The 22738-nt window shown below is 41.6% G+C and overlaps 1 protein-coding gene across 4 annotated transcripts; it reads left to right on the top strand.

Annotated features, from left to right (window-relative positions):
* The first annotated feature begins 272 nt into the window (after positions 1-272).
* cnsta (consortin, connexin sorting protein a) lies at positions 273-22300 on the top strand. Of its 4 annotated transcripts, none has more exons than XM_035999385.1 (13): positions 273-487; positions 3146-3213; positions 4044-4424; positions 4886-5529; positions 9759-9789; positions 12347-12433; positions 13676-13757; positions 14919-14940; positions 16455-16521; positions 17110-17666; positions 18187-18327; positions 20331-20484; positions 20737-22300. In XM_035999385.1, the coding sequence occupies exons 2-13, from the start codon at positions 3201-3203 to the stop codon at positions 20943-20945; spliced, it is 2388 nt and encodes a 795-aa protein (XP_035855278.1). In that variant the 5' UTR covers positions 273-487; positions 3146-3200; the 3' UTR covers positions 20946-22300. The 4 variants fall into 4 exon arrangements, with proteins under 4 accessions (XP_035855278.1, XP_031169915.1, XP_031169913.1 ...); XM_031314055.2 differs by having other exon boundaries at positions 18163-18327; XM_031314053.2 differs by having other exon boundaries at positions 18118-18327.
* Positions 22301-22738: the final 438 nt, after the last annotated feature.

The raw sequence follows: 22738 nt of genomic DNA, 5'->3' as shown, positions 1-22738 counted from the left end.
TTTACATTTTTTTCCCCCATATATCATGAAAGCTTAAATTATCTGTCTTCATGTTATACATGCAAATCAATAACACATCTGCACAAAAATATTGGTTCTCAAATAAATTACTTAACTGTAAAGACCAATTGGTAGATTTGATTGTCTACACTAGCTGTCCCCAAAAAAAATGGCTTTGCCAACATCATGAAGTAAAAATAGATAATCTTAGAGAATTGGAGCAATGGATTAAATTGTTTGCAGAAATGTCCAAACCTGCCGAGCGAAAAAACAATCACGTACTGACAGTGTTGAAACAGAAGGTGGCGACAGTGCATCCTGCGCCCACCAACCAACACCAACAGCTCACAGCAGCAGGCCTGATGACAGCAGCTGTAGCAACGACCCCTGACTGTTGGTTACACCTACAGTCATTAACGTTACAACAATATCCACAGCAAAGTGTCTAATGCCCGAGTTTTTACCGTTCAGTCAACCCTTTTCAGCCGTAAGTACCGCTTGACTATTATGTGTCACAGAACGTGTAAATATCTAGCCAGTGATTGATAATTATGAATAGTAGAGTAGAGCAAATGAAGGTGTATATTTGTAAAACATTCTCCGCGGTATGTTGGCCAGATGTGACTCGGTCGGTTAACGTTAGCTCACGTAAGTTAGCTAGCAACAGCAGTATACCGTAACGTTAACGTTGACTAATTTGTCGCCGTAGCGTTAGGTAACGTTAACGTTATTGCTGTTGCTGTTTAGCTCTCTATTAAGTTATGCTTGTTATTAGCTAGCTCTAACTAACGTTACTCAAACGTTTTCTAGCCTGTCAAGAAGCGCAACGTTAACGCCAAATCAACACTAACGTTACTTGAACCGTAACGATAGCGACCAAGCTAACTTAATAATTTTACTGTTAACGTAACGTAACACGCTAACGTTAGCTTATTTTCTTATTAGACCTAACGTTAGGTTTATAAGCCAACTAACTGTTAGCTACTAGCGTGGAATTGTTAATGTATCGGTGTTATGGCTTTTTTTGAATAACAAGGGTGCAATTTACGGCAAATATTTTCGTCTCATTTCCTAACTTTGTATTGAGTTTAGCTCATTTATACAGCGTCTAGCTACATGCAGAAACTTGAAAAGCACTGTCAGTTTTTTTTGTCATGTTTTTAGTTATGTTCCCATCTGTCTATGGCTCTGCTGACTGTAACGTCTTGGCAGTGGCCTCTCACAGGACAGGGTTTGTTTTCTCCACCTTGTGTTTGTCCTTTTGGCTGAATTCCCCACTCCGTTTGTCTCTTCTTCTGTCTTTCATTATTCATGGTCCCCCTGTGGAGTAGGGTGCAGATAAAAAAGAGGAGAGGATGGATGGTTGTATGGACAGATGGCTCTGTGGGAGAGGGACATTAAAGGATACTGAAAATACAAAAACACCTATAAAGCATAAAGATGTATGACCGGTACAGTAACACCTGTATGTGTAATCTGAAGGGTCTGTTGCACAAGCCTTAATGTCACAGTTGTTTATCATGTGCTGGGACTTTTTTATCCTCCAGAGGGACATTTAGAGCTTGGAGTGAGAATACAATACTCTCTTCTACAGTATATATATCTTAAAGCCATCTAGGAAGCAGGCATTGCCAGACCTTCCTTCAAAGTGCTGCGGAGGAGGGTCTGGTTAGTCCACACAGCATTCCAGGATGGGAGAAAAACATGCTCTGGTTTATTGGCATTTATTTAAACCAATCAGGCTAAGCGCCGGAGGGAGCAACGGTGCCTTTGCAAAATAGCCTCGGGAAGGAACTTGTTTTGGTGGAACGTGCTTGTTCAAAAGTTGTTTTAATCAACTCAGACTGGACAGATAATCTAGCTAATTGTCTCGATTTACCCTGCAGAGATCTGAGGAGCAGTTACTGTATAACCATAGTCCTCCTAAATCGACCAGACATTTGGCGGAATTTCCGACGGCACCTGAACAATTCAGGAAATGAAACGTTGTCGATAGAGATCGAGCTTGATATAACACACATACAGAAGGCGCTGTCCCTTGTTAAAAATGTATATCAAGCTTATGCAACATAAAGGCAAGATGGTTATGTAATCCCAAAGGTTCTCACCTCCCTTTGGAGACAGCAGCCCTCAATGCTGATTTGTTCATGAACTCATCTCCCAAGATATTTCTCTGTGACACTTGTATGTGTTACAAATTAGCCTATATATACGCTTGATTGTCCATCAAAGTTTTAATAACAATGTGTACACAGAATCAAAATTGTGCTAGGTGTGTTTGTCCTGGCTTTCTTTTTTCTTTTTAAATGTTTGGGCTGAGTGTTAACCAGGGCTATACAGGGTTACAGGAAGAACAATTAGCTGAGTGCAGCGGGAAACCAGGACAGCCATATTCCTCTGAGACAGGCTTTCATTAGCCTGGATGTGTGTTTGTGGAGGTTTTTTATGGAGTTGAACTATCTGTATGTCAAAATGACTGTTGGCGCAGGATACAGTCATGCATATTGTAGCCAGGGATAGGGGGCAAAGTCAGTGCAATGTTGCAAAGACGAGCCATCTGTGTGTGTTTGTGGGAAACACTTTACAAAGAAAGCTATGATAAACATTTTTTAAGATTAGTTCATTTTAAATGCTTTTCCCCTGTGTAGACCTATATGTGAAAGTCTGGAATAATCAAAATTATGTTTCTGAATACAGGTGCAGCAGCCATGGGCAGTATGAGGAAAATTGTGTGTTTTTTTTTTTTTTTTTTTAACATTTAATGTTTACATTAAAGCATGTAAACATGTTCTAGTACAAACACAAAATGGTTTTAATCCTGGTTTTAATCTATGTCATGCATTGTCAGAGTTAGTGAAAGTGTAAATCCCCGTAATGTCAAATCACCGTCTACATCAATAGATTTGTTTGTACTAGTATTATACTGCAGTACAAGGGGTTGGTAGGACCGTTGCACTCTGAAGGTTTATTTTTTTAAATCTCTATAAGCTCTAAGTTTTGTTCGACAACTCGGAATGTGGTTAAACTTGTTTTGTGTCTCTCCCTTTCTCACTCTCTCTGTCGTCTCTGCGTGGAGTCTGACTTTGTCTTCCTCATACGTTCTTACATTGATATGTGCCTGTCTTCTCTCGCCTTATCTCTGCAGGCTTGAATAAGGGCTTGTCAAATAGGCGGCGCTGACCTTGTGAGGGTGGTGCCAGATGGATCATGGGGGTGAGTGTTTGAATTTCATTAAAGGACAATTCCGGCGCAAAATGAACCTAGGGCTTAATAACATATGTGTACCGAGTCAAACGTTCTCTGGGATATGTTTTCATGCTAATCGAATGTGTCTCTAGCTTGAAACTAGCTACCACAAACCGGGGGTTAGCTGCTAACGCTAGCTTTCGGGGCACAGGATAAATCACCACTAACAAGACTCAGAATAGCACCACACTTAAACGGTAGCATAATGAGGGTCCCTACATGCAAACCGAAGCATTGAGAACTTTGTACATGTACAGACAGTTTATTACAAAGATAGATTATAAAGACAGTAGCGCTAATGTTTAGATGCGGCCGCCATCTTGGATAACAGTCGTGACCAGTCGAATCACGAACGCTGTGTTTGAGCTATGTCACTGGTTACTGGTTGCACGGCACACATAGATTCGCACACATTCGATTAGCATGAAAACAGATCCAAGAGAGCGTTTAACTCGGTACACATATGTTATTAAGCCTTAGGTTCATTTTGTCCTTTTAAAGCATTACACAAAATATAAGCTCAACATATTTAAGTACAGAACCCTCAAAACCACACTATCCATACAAATTAGATGTGATTCACGGTGAAAATAACATCAACTAAAAGCTGTTGAGATTGAGGAAGGCTGGGTGCTGGGTTTTTTTCCTATCCTTTGGTTGCTTTTTCTCAAGTTGCAGCAGACCTATAAATATGAAGTCAAAGTCTGAATAACATTCATAGGAATTCAGTTGTTCTTTGGTTTTCTTACTTTATTAATTATGTTGGAATTCCAGCTGATCCTTTATTTTATCTCTAGGTCAGCTTGAGAGGGAGGGCAGAGTAATGTCACAAGTTCAGGTGGGCGGGGTGGACCTCTGTGATAACCTTCCCAACCCTGAAGTTCTCACTGCCCAAACTCGCAATCTCAACCAGACAAACACGCTCACAGAGATTCAAAGTCTCTGTCCTTCACAAAATGAAGAGGGAGGAGGGATCATCCAAAAAGCCCCAGTCAACAACCATGGGAAGGACATCGAGAAGGAGCATGGAAGAGGCAGAGAGGAGGATGAGGAAGAAGACATTGATGAGGTGATGAAGGAAGAAGAAGAAGAGGAGGAAGAGTCAGAGGAATCAAGCTGTCTAATTCGCTGCCAGTCTCCAGACACTCCCATGACTGATTCCTCCTATTCAGAAACCGGTAGGGAACATACACACACATGAAAGAGAAAATCATATTATATACACACATGGACATACACTTTCACACACAGTACTGTTTGAAATCCATGCTTCTTACTTTTTGCTGTAACTATTAGTTCACTAAGTCTTTCCTTCTGTTTGTCACCGGGGAGGTAGCGTATTGTGAATTTATCAATCAACAGCCACCTGCTGTTTCTGGAAACAAAGCTGCTAACAGTTGAAAGAGACTAAACATGTTCAGTAGTGCTGCAGACTTGCATGATAATTCTCTGGGATTGTCATTGGGAGCAACCCCTTTCATATTACACATAGGTTGATTTATTGTCAATATAAAAAACATTGATTAGTGGAACTTTCAGACAGCTTTTTGTAATCTTGTTTCAGCACGTTAACTGTGCCCTAATTATTCTTTCTCTAATGTCTCTTTCTGTTTGCTGCTGTCTTGCTTTCCCTCTGTAGGCAGTCTGTTGGACACTCCGTATGCTTTCAGCCCTGGGACCAGTCCAGAGCCTACATCTCCTGTCATTCCGGTGGTCAGTCCGGAAACAGCATATCCCACCAGTCAAGTGGAATTGAGCCAAAGTGACGTCAAAGTGGACTCTCATAATACTAAATCAGTTGCTTCCACCACAGGGTCCATTACACTGGGACCCCCCTTCACCACAGGGCCTATAGATTCTACTGCACCTGCTATAACCTCAGACACCAGGCCTACCAGCCCACCTGGGCCTACATGTATAACAGAAGCTACAGACAGGATAGCAAAAAATACCAACTTCACTACAGATCATGTAACCTCCTCCACAGAGCCCGTCTTCAACCAGGGGCCCACAAGAGCCAGAGGCTTTGCCAGCTCAACTGCAGAGACATTTACAGTAACTGCTTGCACCACACGGCTTAACACTTCTGTTGCTTCCACCCATATTAGTGCAACAGGACCAATAACGTCAAATTGGGAACACCTTACCTCCACACCAGTGCCCACTTGTTTCTCAGTCTCCAGCTGTGCCACAGGGCATATTCCAAGCCCTACCCTGCTGGAGTCTCTGGAGGAGTTGGCACAAAGAGGAGATGACACTCACCTACCACAGTACCTTCACCAGGTAAGCTGTCTGTTTTATTTCTGGCATAGTTATGTCAGATACTGCGAGCTGTGTATCACCACCAATTATGTCAGTCACTCACTTAAACAGACACACTTCTCTTTATAGTTTCTTTAAGTTTTTCTTGCTGTCTTTCTGTCATTTTAGTCTCTTTAAACTCTTGCTCTAGCACTAGTTATGAATTCACAGTTATCCACTCAGCACTATAATCGGAATGGCACTTTGTACCCTAAGGCATGGGTGGCTTCAGTGTCTGTACACACAAACAGACATGCATGCAAGTACGCACCTAAGCCACATGCACACTACATAAAAACATAACACTCTGTCTTTCTCTGCTCAATTCTCTCACACACACATATCTACATGACTGGACATGTCTGTTATGGGGTGTGTGAATATGTCAGTTTGATTTACAAATGTAAATTTACACCAGGCACACCTGAGCTATGCTTCCTTCCAGGCAAACAGGTGTGTATGAGAAGGCCCTGACACACCAAGCCGACCGTCGGCCATTGGTCCTAGTTGAGACCGTCGGCCTAGTTTGTGCGGTGTGTCCCGCACCGTCGCCGAGCGACGGCCTTCGTCGGCCTTCGTCGGCCTTTTTTCGGCCGTTTCGTTGAATCAGCGTCGTCGGCCGAACAGCCAATTCATCTGATTGGCTGTTTAGCGTGAAAACGAGAGTGAGGCACACACAAGGCTCCTTTTATTTTTCATCTCATCTGATCAATCCAATACACATAAGAGCTGTCAAAACTGGTCAAAAATGACGTTTGAATGTTTCTTCTAAAAAACACACAGGTTCAAACGATTGGAATATCTATTTTTGCACATTATGTCCATAAGATGGCAAACATACATGGCTGTAGCCTCTGCGGTGTGTTCCAGTGCTAATTTTTGGCCAAGACGAGAGCCGACGAGAGGTGACGCCACAGTTGGCCGTCGTCGCCACTAGTCTCCCACCGTCGGCTTGGTGTGTCAGGGCCGACGAGAGAGAGACATCTGAGCCCTTTCCCAATTCCCAGTTTGTGCATCCCTGATTCCTCTCCTCGATTCCTCTTCTCACGTCTTAGTTCCGCCCACAGGAGATTCGAGTCAAGGAATAGACTCGAGGAGTCGAGGTAACAGGCATTTAACAAACATGAGACATCTTTGCGTCCGAGCCGTCCTTTGAAAGCAACGTCAAATAAATATGACCTGCAGCACAGCTGCATCAGCTGTTCATCGTTTTGTCATATGCTGTATTTTAGGATCTCTGTCGGACATTTAAGCAGGAAAACTAACTCCGGATTTCCACTGGATGCGGAACGTCTGCGCACCGGCTCCGCTGCGGAACGGCTGCGTGCTCTGCCGTCCGTCAATACCCACTAGGTCCGGATTTGTTGCGGCACGGCTGCGGCCATGACTGACAGCTGTAGTCACGAGGACCCACAATATCTCACAAATTCACGTAGAATAGAACCACAAAACCAACAACAGTTTGTTTCCATCCAGAGGAGTAGAGGGGAAACAACTCTGTGCTGTGTTTTCAAGGTGTAGTGCAGGGAAATATGATCCGCCGTGAGCATGGTGTATTTTACTTTGAAAATTATTTATTATTATTATTATTATTATTTTTATTTTGTTTCTGTGCTCGACTTCCTGTCCCGCACTATCTGCCGTGTGCTGAATTGCTGCGGAGCTCTCCGGCGTCCGGCAAAAATAGAAGCTCTGCGTATCTGCTCCGGAGGGCTGCAGACCGCCAGAGCTGGGATGGAGTCGGGATGCAGACGTTCCGCAGTTAGTGGAAATACACACATTGACTTTAATGGAAACCTAATGACTCCGTCGACGTTCCGGAGCCGTTCCACAGCCGTTACGCATCCAGTGGAAATTGCCGGTAACTGTAGTTAATCTTGACAGAGGAAACAGAACTAGACCTTTTACTTCTGAAATAATCCTAATGAAGTTAAGCTGCTGTTTCTCAAGCATCTTTCCAGACGCACTTACAAATGAAGCTGTCTGTCCGACAGAAGCTGCTGTTCACATTTTAGAGAACGTTAATACTATTTTCCATGTTAATTATTTCATCCACTCGCTATTCATCAGAATGTTGCCCGATCCATAGATTAACCATGGGGCTGCGGATATATTATCTCTCTCTCTCTCTCCCCTTTTTCCTCTCTGTCTTTTTTAGGGTTGGGTATCATTGAAGTTATCGATTCCGATGCCGAACCGGTACTTTTAAAACGAATCCGATTCCTAAACCGATTCTTGAAAAACTGAAAAATGACATCAAAGATGTAATATGTTTACTAGCGATCACGTGCAGTGAATGGTTAATATGCTTTTACGTCCGTTTTGGTGAGCCCTGAGGGAAAATATGGCCTACATTTACGGTAGCTAGCTAACGGTAGACTACAGAGAAAGTGTGATATTTTTACGTCCGTTTCGGAGGGAAAGGGAAAAATATTTCAGTCGACACATTAATTGGAACCGAAATGAGGAACCAAAATTTGCGTTCTAATCCGGTCCGATTCCTACCGGTTGCGCAGGAACCGGTTCCATAGTGGAACCGGGTGTCGGTACCCAACCCTAGTCTTTCTGTCACGCCTCTTTGTTTACAGTACATGCGACGGGTAAAAAGACTTCAGCAGAGGATACATTGTTGTATCCTCAATTATAACTCCTCCAAAGAGCCTCCTCGATCCTCGCTCCTTGATGTGCATTTTAGGAATTGGGACGTTCTTCAACGCGCTGAGAATGATTTCCGGGTAACAAGCCGGAGGATCGAGGAGTCGAGGAGGTACAGTACAAATTTGGGAATTGAGAAAGGCCTCAAGACATAACACACACGTGCTTCTGCCTCTTTTTTCACAAACGTTTTGATAAAATACTATAGCTATGATTTCACCATAAAAAACTGTGTTGTGGAAACTCAAACATGTCTTAACTACTAAATACCTTGAATCAAACAGCACAGAAACAGTAAACAGTTACACTGCTTTAGGCAAGATGCTGTTGTTCTTAATCCAAAGCTTTCTTCCTGCATCACAATGCCATAGTATAGTGTGTGTGTGTGTGTGTGTGTGTGTGTGTGTGTGTGTGTGTGTGTGTGTGTGTGTGTGTGTGTGTGTGTGTGTGTGTGTGTGTGTGTGTGTCTTCATAAGAAAACAGGCATGACAGCACAAATCTCCTTGTGTGTAAGCTCTGCTACTAACTGAATTATTGGTACAATAGTGACTTAGGATTTTAAAAGAAAATGTACTTTCAGTGATTATAGAAAATGAGCGCTCCTCTGGCAACCGCTTTACAACAGGTACACAGGTCTACAACTGGTCTAATTAAGCAATTGTTTTCAGGCCTAATTAAAGTTGACATAAAGGCATAAAGGTTAATAATGTTTTTAATTTTATGATGAAGATATGCATTCAAGTTAATCTGTCTTGTTTATTCCATTGAATTTTTTTAGTCATGTTTTGTGCAAAAATCACAAACATTTTCTATATTTCAAGAAGTGAATTTATAGACTACTTTTGTGGATATGTGAGCCCTATCTGTAACTGATGTGAAACTATTATCAAAAAACAGAAAACAAATTTCTCTTTCCAACTTCTGAATCTGGACCACGTCAGTACATTCACCTATAGAGGGCGCTCAGTCGTCACTGCCCCTCACTTCATTAGAAATGTGAGAGCCTTTTGTGCCCTCCTTTCCTTTCCTTCTCTCTCTCTCTCTCTCTCTCTCTCTCTCTCTCTCTCTCTCTCTCTCTCTCTCTCTCTCTCTCTCACTCACACACACACTTCTCTTGTTCTGAGATCAGCTGAGCAGCATGAAAGCGACACTTGCTGAAGAGAGGTAGTGTCTAAAATGGTTTCTTGTTTTTCTGTCTTGCTGTGTCTTGCTTTTCACTTACTCTTGTTCTCACTGTCTCTCTTAAATGCTAGGAACTTGCTTAACTATTTTATTACGTTTCTGATATCAGAGTTTTTTTCTGCCATAGTTAATGATTATAGAAGCCATTGCAGCAGTAGCAGAACAGTTACAGCTCTGTATAGTGTGGTGTTTCTATTTTCCAGATTGGCGTTTTTTCTACTTGTTTTCTTGTATCTAATTTTTCATTGACTGATCCTATGTCATGTTCAATAACCCATTGGGCCAGACTCTGATAGCTTGCTTGCATGAAAAAAAAACATTTTAAAAGCATGCACTTAAAAAAGAAAGACCGTAATGTCTCTCTCTCTTTGCAGATTGCCGAGGCCTTTGTCCTTCACGAAGACTGTATCCTTATCAATATGTTGGAGTGTGTCTGTGCGTACTGGGGTTAGGTGGTGGGGGGCAGCTTTTATTTTAATTTGTGCTATTAGTGTCATTCACTTACCTCCTCTACACTAACATTGCTGTTTTTATTCATGTGGTTTTTTTTTGGCTAACTATTACTTGTCTATGATTTATAATCTGAATTATTTATAATTATTTGAATTATGTCCACACTAAAGCCCCTGACACACCAACCAGACGGCCGACCCTCGGCAGGAAAGCCAGTTGGGCTGATCAGTCTCCCCGAGTTGGTCAAAAAAAGTGCCTCGGAACACACCAAAGCGATGAGACGTAATACATCTCCATAATAGCAGGCAGCGCTAATCTGTATTGTCGCCCAAAAATGAAAACCGGCAGCTGATTGGACGAACACGTCACGTGGGTCTGGTTTCTCCGGAAATTCAAAGCCAGACTGTCATGGCGGCTCGTTCAGAATACGATCTCATATTTTACTAAAATAGTTCACCGAAACATGTTTCTGAAAACATTTTAAGTGAGAAATAGGCCGTGCAGTTGCTGAATCTGTCTTCATTTCAGATCAACAAAGGTCAGTTTAAAAGATTTTCGTCAGATTTTGAGAGATGCTCATCCCGCTCCTCGCTTCCGATTCAACATGTCAAATCGGCCAAAATGAAGGCCGACGGCCCCTCCAAAGGACGACAGCACAGAACGCACTGAACAGACTCGAGTCACTGACCTCGCCAGACTGTCCGACGGCCGATTATCGGGTTAGTGTGTCACGACCTTAATACGTTGTCATTTTAAGACTGCATTTATTAACAAAAAGGTCCTCACAAGCGCTTTATGACTGTTACAGAAATAATATCCATCCATACTAACGCCTGAAAACACACATCACATGAACATTCACGTGCATGCCCAGTGTACGTGAATGGTCATGTGATGTGCATTTTCAGGCCGGTGTAAACACGGTGTAAGGCTGATTACACCCCTGGACATGGGAAGTGTCGCAAACTGCTCGAATAATAGCTTGCCTCCTGCGCATGTAGGCAGTAATAGCAGAATTAAATGCAGAATTGAACTGCACAACAGCTGCTAGCATCGACAACAAGGCCAGCAACGCCTGTAATTTGTTATCCATGTTGAATTAACCAATTAGTCAAGGCTGATGTCGTTTGTTTTCTTCCGGGAAAGGGTCACATGATAGGGGTGTGACGAATCAGGGCAGGACACGTCATGATGGATAAGACCCAATCAGGAAGTGAACGTCTGTGTCTGCGTCATCGCTTTGTCAGGTCTGTCCGCAAGACGATAAGGAAAAAACTCTTAAAATGCATGATTTCTGAATGGAGTTCAGATCTATCAGGGCTATACTATGCAGGAGAACTTCAACACTGATAGGCTTTCGCAGCACAGGGTAACACACATTTCTCTGCATTGACTTTGTTTGTAATCGTTTTGCGCCAAAAAATCACTTTGCGTTTGGTGTGAACACACCATTAGAGCTTGAGGATTTGAAGCGACTTTCTGTGGATTACCTGATGCCTCACTGAGATAGAATAGACGGAGGAGAAAAGAGTGGAAAAGAACTTGTGAAAAGAGAAGGGGATAAGGTAAAACGCTGAACAGAGGGAGAGGAGGAAGCATGAAAGAGACAGAATAGATAAGGAGAACATGAAGAGGGGTAATTACAGGTAAAAAAAAAAAAAAAAAGGTAAAACAGAGTGGAAAAGCACCAGTAGCTGAGCTGGTTTACACAAAATACCCAAAGGCCCACAAGTTAGAGAGGCAGAGAGAAAGAACGCATACACAGAGGGAAGATAGATATGCAGATTAAAACATGACGGGGAGGAAAACTACAGCATGTTGCCAAAACAATTCACTTGTCAGATGAGGAAAGATTGCAGCATTTACGGTCATTTCCAAGTAAACGGTCAAAAAATGGTTGTCAACAGTCATAAACAAAGCCATTCGCTGGATTGATATGGAGGTCCCTTTTAGTGAAATTAGGTGATGCTAATCAGCAGAATTATTTAGCTGTTTGCAAATCAAAAGGTTCTTTGAACCTTACCTTTTTGTTTTGAAATGTTGATCGTCACTGTACAGTGCATACACACAACCTGAATACTTTACTCTTATACAAATACACTCAAACACTTACAGTCAATAAAGACAAAGTATAAAGCAGAGTAGGTGAAAGGGAGGAAGAAAGTGAGCATGAGAATTTGAAATTCTGACAGGATTAGTCAGAAGAAAGAGACAGTCGGAGGGAAGAAAGAGAAAGGATAGCTATCTTAGCTATGTCATGCATGTACAGAGGGCTAGTTAGAGAGAGAGAAAGCATTTAGCCATGTCAAAGAAGGATTGTGTTCTGGCTGCTCATATCCATAAACATGAGAAACTGCACCCTGGAGTGCTTTCTCCCTCTATCTCTTTTGGCCCTACTCTTTTTCCCCCTCTCCTCCTGCCTCCTTTTCTCTTTGTCCTCCTATTATGTTAGTCGTGCGTGCGTGCATGTGTGTGTGTTTTAATGTGTTTCTTAACCTGTGATGTTCAGACCAGCGGGCATTATGGTGCATCCAACTAGAGAGACTCTATCACCAGAGAGTATTGGACAACCTGAATGCACTACAAGAACAGTGGGGTAACACACATGCACACACAGTACACAAACAACAGATGCGCTTATACACAAACGTAGAGTATGTTGTCCATGTAACATACTTAGTTATATATTTAATATAAATTCATTATGATAAAAATGTATATATATTTTATTTATTGGGTTTTGGGCATCTAAAAATAGAAGCTATTGATTCTTACATCAAGGAATCAATGATATTTACTTGCAAAGAATTAAGTATGACAATACAGTAAATACAAAAATGTTTCTACAGGCTATAAGTATTGTACTATAAAACAGTTGCACTTTTTATTGAGGCTTTACATATTACTGAATTTCATCCTTCATTGTACAGTATGTGCCCACATGCACAGCTATCAAGCATAAAACTACTCAACAATATAACTGCAGCCTCTGTGTCTTGTCCGTTGGATCCCAATAATATATATTTAATGTAGCTTAGTGATAATATCATTTAAATTCCATCAGGAAACATTCAGGATTATGGACCCTAGATTGCATTTATACTGTATGTGTATTGCTTACAGGGAGCTCAGCTCTTAAGGCCCAGACACACAGAGCCGACGGCTAAACGTCGGCAGACAAGGCAGTTGGGCTGATCAGTCTTCTCAAATTGGTCAAAAAAGTGCCTCGGAACACACCAAAGCGGAAAGACGTAATACATCTCAACAGCTAATCTGTATTGTCGCCCAAAAATGAAAACCGGCAGCTGATTGGACGAATGCGTCACGTGGGTCTTGTTTCTCCGGAAATTCAAAGACAGACTGTCATGGCGGCTTGTTCAGAATACAATCTCATATTGTACTAAAATAGTTCACCGAAACGTGTTTCTGAAAACATTTTAAGCGAGAAATAGGCCATGCAGTTGCTGAATCTTTCTTCACTTCAGATCAACAAAGATCAGTTTAAAAGATTTTTGTCAGATTTTGAGAGACTCTAGTCACGATCATTCCGCTCCCTGTTTCCGGGTTAGCACTCCACCAATCAGATTGGTCATTTGCATCCGACTGCCGGCAGTGCCCGCCCCCCTGATTATACATGTCAAATCGGCCAAAATGAAGGATGACGGCCCCTCGGACTGACGACGGCACAGAACACACCGAACAGACTCGAGTCACTGACCTCGCCAGACTGTCCAACAGCCGATTATCGGCTATGTGTGTCCGGGCCATTAGAGGCTTCCTCATAGTTGTAATAATGCTTTTAACTCCCTGTATCTCTGTGTATCTCTGTCTCTCTTAGAAAGTCAGTGTAGAGGTTCTTTCTCAGACCTGGCAACCCAACATCTGGACATTCTTAAAAACATCTGCGAAACGCACAGTCGGTCAGTCTGCATGCATGTGTGTGGGTGTGTACTCTTTGCATGTACATTTTTCCTAATGGAGTATTTATTGTCACCTAAACTACAAACCAGTCCAACATTTTGGGAAATATGCTTGTTAACTGTCAAAGTCAGACAAGAAGATCAATATCAGTTTCATTGCAGAAATAGGTCTGAGATGTGTTTGGCTTAGATTTGAAAAGTCAGATTAGGTCTGACGCAAATGCTTTGCTTCTCCAGTCTCCTGTCGAAATCACTAATATGTACCCGCTTATATGTATGCTTGTGACTAAAATAAACAAGATAAGTGTCAATAAGACAGGTTTGGATTTACTTACTCACTTAAAACTGAGCAATGTTGTTTCCGCTTTTTTGTCTTTGACTTTCTACTCTTCGCTAACCTAAATCTCTGTGAGGGATGAACAAAGCTTAAATGAATAGCGATGTTCTCATCTTACTCTAGTTAAGACTGTGTACAAGCATATTTACCTAGACTGTTTCTTAAATACACAGTATGGTAAAGTGTGTGGTGACATATTTGCAAGTTGTTGCAATATTCCAGAAAATGTTGACAATAATCAATTAATTAAAATAAGTTGTGCTTCTGTCTTAAAGAGTTTCTGTGTGTGTGCATGTGTGGTAAGAAGTGTGTAAAGGTGTCTGTTGTTGGATGTGCTCATGCAAGTGTAACAAATTAGTCAAGTGAAGCCCACCTTAGCATTTTTAATTATTTAATAGGAAGTCCAAAGTGTATTATACCTGCCAGACACACACCATACAAACCTGTGTGTGTGTGTGTGTGTGTGTGTGTGTGTGTGTGTGTGTGTGTGTGTGTGTGCGTGCACGCGGTGAGCACTGCAGTGATAGTTTAAACATATGGCCCTTTGCTGCTGCTGCACTTTCAGATATTTGAGACTTCACACTGCTAGGGTTTCATTGGCACCACACATACACACACACACACACACACACACACACACACACACACACACACGCACACACACACACACGTTGTAATAGCCAGAGAAATGTGTTCCAGCTAATATTAGATTGGGAGAGTAGAGGGGTCACCAATCTTTCACATCTTCATTTACCAAAACCAAGAACAAACTTTCAATACTCTCACCATCTCACTCTGTCTCTCCTTTTGTCTTCTGTTCACAGACCAGGAGCTAGAGATGCTGTGGTAAGACATTCATCATTGTTGTGTGTGTCTGTGTGTATGACAGAGGGAATGTACATACAGTACATAAAATAAAGGCAGAATGAATGTGTATGTTGCATTTCAAGTGACTAATTGATGCCATGTTAACATGTTGCATGTAAAATATCTATTAAGTGTCCATGGTGTACACCTTAAAGCGTAAGTCTCGCCAAAATGCAACCTAGGGTCTTTTTGTTAATGTACCCGAGTCAAACTTTCGTTTAAAAGCATATTTAGGACGGAATCGCTACTTTTAAGAGTTACCGTGTTTTTGTTTTTCGGTCAAATGGCCTTTTGAATGGGAGTGCTAGGGGCACTTTTATGCTAGCCTCAAAATAGCTATTTTATTATACACTGAGAAGGCTCGACACAACATGACACTTTGCTCGAAGTATGACCAGGGTCTCTACACCTTAACGAAAGCATTGACAACATTGTTTGTGTACCCAGAGTTTACTAAAAAGAAAGGTTTTGAGCAACTCACTGTAGCTGTTGTTCTTCCGGTCGCCGTCTATCGAGCCAGTCAAAAATAGTCGAGGGAGGAGAGTAAAGATGGAAAGTTCCAAAAGCTTAGTTCCATATAAATGCACGGATAATTCATTGTCTTGTCGTTAGTGAAACACAATATTGACCTTGTAGTAATTTCAGATGTTGCCATCTGGATCACGCTTTATACTCCCAAAACTCAGAACAAATAGATACAAACACTCTTTTGTACCTGCAGCCATTCTACTTTTTAATTCTATAAAGAACCATAGATAACTTGTTTTATTATTTATGTTTTTAAACTGCCTGCATGGTAGGCAATCTCTGCATTGTGTGTATGATCGTGTATGTTTTTTTTTTTATTATTATACTATCTGCTGCATAACAAATTGCCCCACTGGGGGACAAATAAAGTAACTTGACTTGACTTGACTAGTTGAAAAAGGAGCCTCATATAGGAATGACATTTCCTCCTATGGAGTCCGTTCATTCGCATTCGGAGATCGCCTATTTTTGACTGGGAAAATGGCGGATAGTGTAAACAACAACTGCTAACGTGAGTTGCTTAAAACCTTTCTTTTTAGTAAACTCTGGGTACACAAACAATGTTGTCAATGCTTTCGCTAAGGTGTAGAGACCCTGGTGATACTTGGAGCAAAGTGTCATGTTGTGTCGAGCCTTCTTAGTGTTTTAAAAATAGCTATTTTGAGGCTAGCATAAAAGTGCCCCTAGCACTCCCATTCAAAATGCCTTTTGACCCAAAAATGAAAATACGGTAAATCTTAAAAGTGGCGATTCCGTCCTAAATATGCTTTTAAACGAAAGTTTGACTCGGGTACATTCCCAAAAAGACCCTAGGTTGCATTTTGGCGAGAGTTACGCTTTAAGTTTAGTGTGCATGTATCCATAGGTTAAATTTTAAATCATGTGTAATTTACACATTACTAATCTGTGTAGTGTATGTACTGTACATATATTACATATTTGTGTGTGTGTGTGTGTGTGTATAGTGTGCATCTCTGGACCTTTTGAGGCCTGCATTTGAAGAAGGTGGCACACTGCCTTCATGTACCTCAGGTGAGTGAGTGGGTGCATTTATCTCATGTCAGGGTAGGAATGTCCTTACTCAAAGTCCGCTTACTAGCTCTTTCCATAGCTTTCAACCAAAAGGAGAATGAGTTTTCAATCGCATCTCCTGATTCAGTTTAAAATTTTGGAAAAAGCAAGCAAGTGGACCTTAAAGGGTAACTACCGTTTTTTTCACCCTATTTTCCTATGGGAACCACCATCTTTGATTTACCTTCACAAAAGTGCTTGTTTTGCCACTGATAGGCTCCGATTAATATTGTAAGTGTCTGACAACATCACATAACCCTAACCCCATCCTTTTAGAGAAAGACCTTTAAAACATCTTTGAGACCTTTCTGTTTAACCAGAAACAGCTCTGAAGTCGCTAGCGCTAAACCCACCAGACTCCATTTAAAAAAGCAATACTTTTAGCATGTATAGAGCCAACATATTTTCGCATGTAAATCAGTAAACTATGTGTTTATTTCAACCAAAACTAGAGTTGTGATGGTTGGAAAAGTGGAAAGACGACCCAAAACGGCTTTTCTTTCCACAACTCTTCTCCTCAACTCTCTGTTTCTCTCTTTGTTCATCCAGCCCATCAGGATGACAAAGGGATAGAGCAGAGAGCCGGTGACTCCTCCTGTTCTCAAAACAGCCATTCCTTTAATTTGACTGAATTTGTCAATTCCCCTGAGATCTCCAAAAAGGACAAGGAAGACCCAAACTGGGAAGTAGAGGGGAAGGACTGTTTCTATGGAGATCAGCTGACTGACAAGCAAGGCAGTGACAAAGAGGGAGGAGAAGCAGAAGGAGTGGAAGGATACACCATTTCAGTCATAGGAAATGGACTGCACCCCTCTACAGCTGGAGAAATGGATCAGCCCAAGCCTGCAGAGCAGCAGGGAGGAGATTTAGGTCCTGCACAGGAAAAGGAGGCAAAAAGAGGCGAAGAGGAGAGGGACGTGGCGGAGGCAGCTGAGACTTTGGAGATGCAAGATGAGGGAGATGGAGAAGAGGAGGAGAAGGAAAGAGACTCTCCTCTATGTCGGAAAACTCTCCTAGTGGAGACTCTGGTCAGTAGGGCAAAGGTGGAGGTACAACAGTTGCACCAGGAAGCCCTAGCTGAGGAGAAGCTACATGAAGAGACCCAGGTACATATCAGAATTTGGAAATCAAAGTAAATATAAAGAAATACAAGCAACATTTTAAAGTCTGTCATCTGTGAGCTCCTAGTTTGGTTGTTTTGGTAGTAATTTTACACTTTACTTTGTATAATGACTTGTCACCAGAATGAGTATCGTATTTGTTTTTTTCTGTAATGGGGTTTCACATTGCTCATGCTAACTACTCAGTTCCTCTATTCACTATAGCTGGAAATATAAAACGTATCACTTCCTCTAGATACCTTCAGATTACTATTTCCTGGGAACAGTCTACCCATCACTTAACAGCTTTCACTAACACACATAGGTTTTAATGGCTTAGATCTGAATTGTGTTATAGCAGTTCAATAGAGAGTAGAGCAACAAAATGGATTACTGTCTCCATAGCTGTATATTGATATGTACAGTAAGTTATAACTGCATTTCTTTATCACTGCAGGAGTGTGCTAAAACCTGCCTCCACCAGGAGGCCTGCCTTCCTCAGGAGGCTCACATGAAGCAGCAGGAGCAGGTGGAAGAGGGGAAGGAGGAGGAAGAAGAGGAGGAGGAGGAGGAAGAAGAGGAGGATGAGTACGAAGTTGAGCAAGTTGACATCATTAGAGAAGCTGCCTCACTGGACGACATGGCTAAACTCATCACTGTAACGGAGGTGTGTACATTATCATGTTTTGCTGTGGACGAGTAAGGAAGAATTTTCACATGTTTAGCAAGTTAAGGTACATTGATATAATTTGTATGGTATTTATGGGCATTTGTTGATGCATTTGCATGAATGCTGGTGTGTGTATGAAGCGTTAGGATTACTTGTACAAGTATGCAATATACATATAACCTGGCATTATTTGTTACATTTTATCTTCCTCTCAGCCTCAGAGTCTAAAGTAATAACTATTGGGCGCCTGGTTGGCTCACCTGGTGGGGCCTGCACCCATGCGCAGAGGCCCGGTCTTCGACGCAGTGGCCACGGGTTTGGTTCCAACTTGCAGCCCTTTGCTGCATGTTGTTCCCCCACAAAAAAATATATTAAAAACTATTGAACTCAACAAAGACGCACCGGTGGAACCACAAACACATTTAAAGGTGCTCTAAGCGATGTTGGGTGACGTCACTTTTGTTGATGTTTGAAGTATTGTCAAACAAAACGGAAGCTAGCTCGCCCCTCCCTCCTCCTCATCCTGTCCCCTCCCCCTCCCTTCCACGCACCAACCCCCACCCCCAAATCCTTCTTGTCAGTTATTGGCTGGAACACTGTTTGTTATGTTTCGTGGTGCAGGTTGGCACAGTTTGTTTTTGTTGCCGTTTGTGGAGCCTGGCCTGTCTACAGAGACCGCGTTTTTTTGCAGTGTGTTCAGTGGACAGGCAGCTTGCAGATAGTGAGGAGATGTTTACTGTATGTGACAAAACATGTTGTAGCCTAAAAAAACGTGTGACATCGCTTAGAGCACCTTTAAACTACAAATTGGCAATTTGACGACCATTTTAAGGTTCCTGTCTGTCCTTTATAATGGACAGCACGGTGCCCTGTTAAGCAGCCCTAATGGTATTACGTAGCCCTGTGAAGCTAATTTGACATTTAACTCTTCTATACTGAGAGAATTAGATGTTGAGAGAAAAGTAGGGGAACTGAAAATGTCATTCAGAGTGTCATGCACCTGCAAAGTCAACATCTAGCACCGTGTTATTTTTCTGATATAATTATTTCAGAATGGATGGATACCTCAATTTGGTTTTATATCTGTGTGTGTCGAGAAAAAAACTTCTATTAACATTGATTGTGTCATTAGTTGGCTTTAAGCTCAAGTGCTGCTCACGGACTTATTTTCATAGTTAAATCTTCTGTGAAAGACACGACCAGGGAGAGACGTAAATGAAAGGGAGTTAGCTGTGGGAGATGCTTAGTACTTAGAGCAGAGACAGAAAGAACCAAGGCACAATGGTAACCAGAGGAGTTGCCTGGTTTTTATCAAATACAGGATGTAGAGCAGCCAGGGAGATAGTGTTTTAGCAATGGAACCTGTAGTACTTTGATGTAGCAGGTAGTTTTGGTTCCCTTTTTGGATCTCTGCGACGAGTCTAGTCAAGGTGCAAAACTGAAACTTATCTTATTGGAAGCTTTTTGATGATTAATTGATTTTGGATAAAATCGCTTGAGAAGGAATAAATAATAATTATAAATAAATAAATCGTCTCACAAGGTCTGTGTGCTAATGTTAAGCAGAAGTGTTGCATATGTATATGTAATATGACAGGTACCACCACTTGGCTAAAGTTAATTTGCAATTGTTCTATGTATTTTTAGCGCTTTTGAGCATGGGATGATCGTTGAAAGTATAATGTGCATAACTTAACTCCTAGGGAAGCAGTTCCTGGTACTGTGTTACTGACTGTAAATAACTCTAAGTGTGTAGGAGGGAGCGTTTATAGTGAGATTTAAAGTTCAATACTGCTGATTGTGTGATGTCCTGATACCTGGTGGGCATGGCTGGTGAGGTGCACCCAACATGTTCTTCATCATACACAATGTTGTCAGTGTCTTTGTATGAAGATGAACAGATCTAACTTTATTTTGGTATGAATATAGATTATGTTTTGTTGATATGTGTCTGTGCTTCCTAACATCTCTTTGTTTTTGTTTTGTTTTTTGCTTGTCAGATGTCTCCTGCCTCTGGCCTGGTTTCCATATTGAAGAAGCGGCGAGTTTGTGTGGACAACATGAGTGTGTCTGCCAGCTCAGAGCCCCGAGACGACAACATCCCTGCCAAAAGACGCGTCCACTTCAAAGTCCCTGAAGATGGCTATGAGCATGGTGTGTTTGTGTGTTTATTGCCTACGGATCAGAGATTTCATAAATATAGGACTAGTGAATTGCCTCACTATAAGTGAGCCAATTTGTAACATTGGCAGGCTTATATTTAAGGCTAGGTAACTTACACCAAATATACAGATCCGTTGCAACATTGTCAAAAATGGTAGAGGAAATCTAAAAACGTTTCAAGGCTTTATTATTAATCTACTGCTTACTTCCTTCCAACTCTCCCTCTGTTTCGCTTTTCTGTAGATGTTGGCGGTGGAGACTCCTGCCTGCTTCTCATCCTGCTGTGTCTGGTTACCGTAGTGATCAGTGTGGGTGGCACTGCCCTTTACTGTGCTCTGGGCGATGCCCACTCCTCAGTCTGTCAGGACTTCTCCAGAAATGCAGACTTCTACATGGGCCAGATACAGCACGGGATAGCTCAGATCCAACATTGGTTTGCCCCCCGGTCATAGCAGTAAAGAGTTTGTCAACATTGTGGAGCCACTGGCCTTACTGTTTATCACTGTGGGCTCCAGCAGCCCCTGCTTCTTCCTGGGACAATGTTTTCTGAGGTAATGGTACCAGGTAGCTGCTCAATCCCTGCCAATGTGGAGCAAGTGGCTATTATGCTGCCTAATTGGCTAAATGATTATATCAGATGCAGTTGGTATTTGTAAGCCTGCTCTACTGCATTTTTAATGCTCTTTGAATACAATCTTTAGGGTTCATTGAGCCTAAAAGTCATAGGTCAGATGTCCCTTTACAACAGTAGTTTGAAAGGGTAAGTAGAGCGAAGAGAGAAAGAGGATAGAATGGAGACTGCTTAACAGTAGAGCAAGAACTGACCTACACCCATCTCAACTCTGCCCAGATTAAAGGTTATAACATTTTAAGCTAAATTTAGAAAGTGTCATAATGAACTAGTTGAGAGCCGCGCCACACATTCACTGTCAACCAGTGATAGTTTTAAAAGCCCCCGGTAGATGAATCAACCATGACTGGAAACTAACTTTCACTGACTTCTCCAATACTCGACTCCTTCTGTTAAGAATAAGAACAAAGTAATAACAGCTGCAACTCACAGAGATGTAAAAAAGTATGTATAATGTATAGTTTGTTAACTAGGGGGCACAGAGATGCTCTCTAAACACACACTGCACAAAGGGGAAGTGGCCCAGTGGGCATTCACTGCTGCAACCACTAGTGTTGCTTTTATTGTTGACTTTTTAAAAATCGCAAATGAAATTTTAAAAACGAACATACCATTCTTTGTTCTACTACTTGGAATGAAATCATTATGTCTTAATCAACCTTTGAATGAACATTTGGAGTTTAATGTTAAACTTTGCTTTGTGTCACCTCTGGGGCATTTATGTATCATTCACATTTGACACGAGTGTCCTGTCGCTGCCCTTTTCTGTACAACTTTTTGCAGTGAGCTGACATGGCAGCCACTGGAGACTAAAAATCCAAACTATCCGTTAATGGGTTTTAACGAGCTAGATTAAGCTTTGTGTAGCATATGCAACATGGACAGGAAAACAGTGCACCTCTGTATATATTGTCAGAAGAATGTTTAACATGTTGCACATAAGACTGGTACGATTTTTTTTAAGATATTGCAATATTTCTACAGGAACTGTTGTGTTGGTCCTGGACTAAATGCAAGGCTGTACATGATTTGATCAGAAACAAAAAAATCCATTTCCACAAACGGTTTCAGGTTCAGTATGAAAAGTTCATGCCAGTGAACAACAGTTATGCACAGATAACAGAACAGAAAATACTCAACTTAAGCGGGTCTGGCTAGGTATGGAATATTTCTGGAAAAAGAACAACCAGAAAAATCAGAATTGTACAATTAATGTACAGTAGGAAACAATCATTATTCAGTGTACTCAATCAGTACAGGCCTTGATGTTGTTGGGATCATTTGAAACTCTGTCTGCCTGTTGTTGCTGTTCTTAGGGATTCTGGGCATCACCCTCAGTGTGTGATGGTCCGTGTTTACTATTTTTTGTTTTCCAAAAATAATTCTTTGCAATTCAGAATGCTTTTTGCCACCACTTATCCTCCTTAAAGATGCAGTAGGTAAGACTTATAAAACTAACTTTCTGTCATATTTGCTGAAACTGACCGTATGTTCGAGTAGAACTACATGAAGCAGGTAATTAAAAAAAAAAAAATCTGGCACCACCTACAGCCTGTAGTGCGATTTGCAAAAATCCACAGCTCCCTGTTCAGATGCTCCAATCATGGCAAGGTG

This window comes from Sander lucioperca, chromosome 3, assembly GCF_008315115.2.
Source record: "Sander lucioperca isolate FBNREF2018 chromosome 3, SLUC_FBN_1.2, whole genome shotgun sequence".
Classification (NCBI taxonomy): Eukaryota; Metazoa; Chordata; class Actinopteri; order Perciformes; family Percidae; genus Sander; species Sander lucioperca.
The sequence above is the reverse complement of the archived record's forward strand: the minus strand, read 5'-3'. Positions and strand labels throughout refer to the sequence as shown.

Coding starts and splice junctions, on each gene's coding strand:
- cnsta (XM_031314053.2), top strand. Junction 9,790..12,346: donor CTTTGTCCTTCACGAAGACT/GTATCCTTATCA, acceptor TGTGATGTTCAG/ACCAGCGGGCATTATGGTGC. Junction 13,758..14,918: donor ATCTGCGAAACGCACAGTCG/GTCAGTCTGCAT, acceptor TTCTGTTCACAG/ACCAGGAGCTAGAGATGCTG.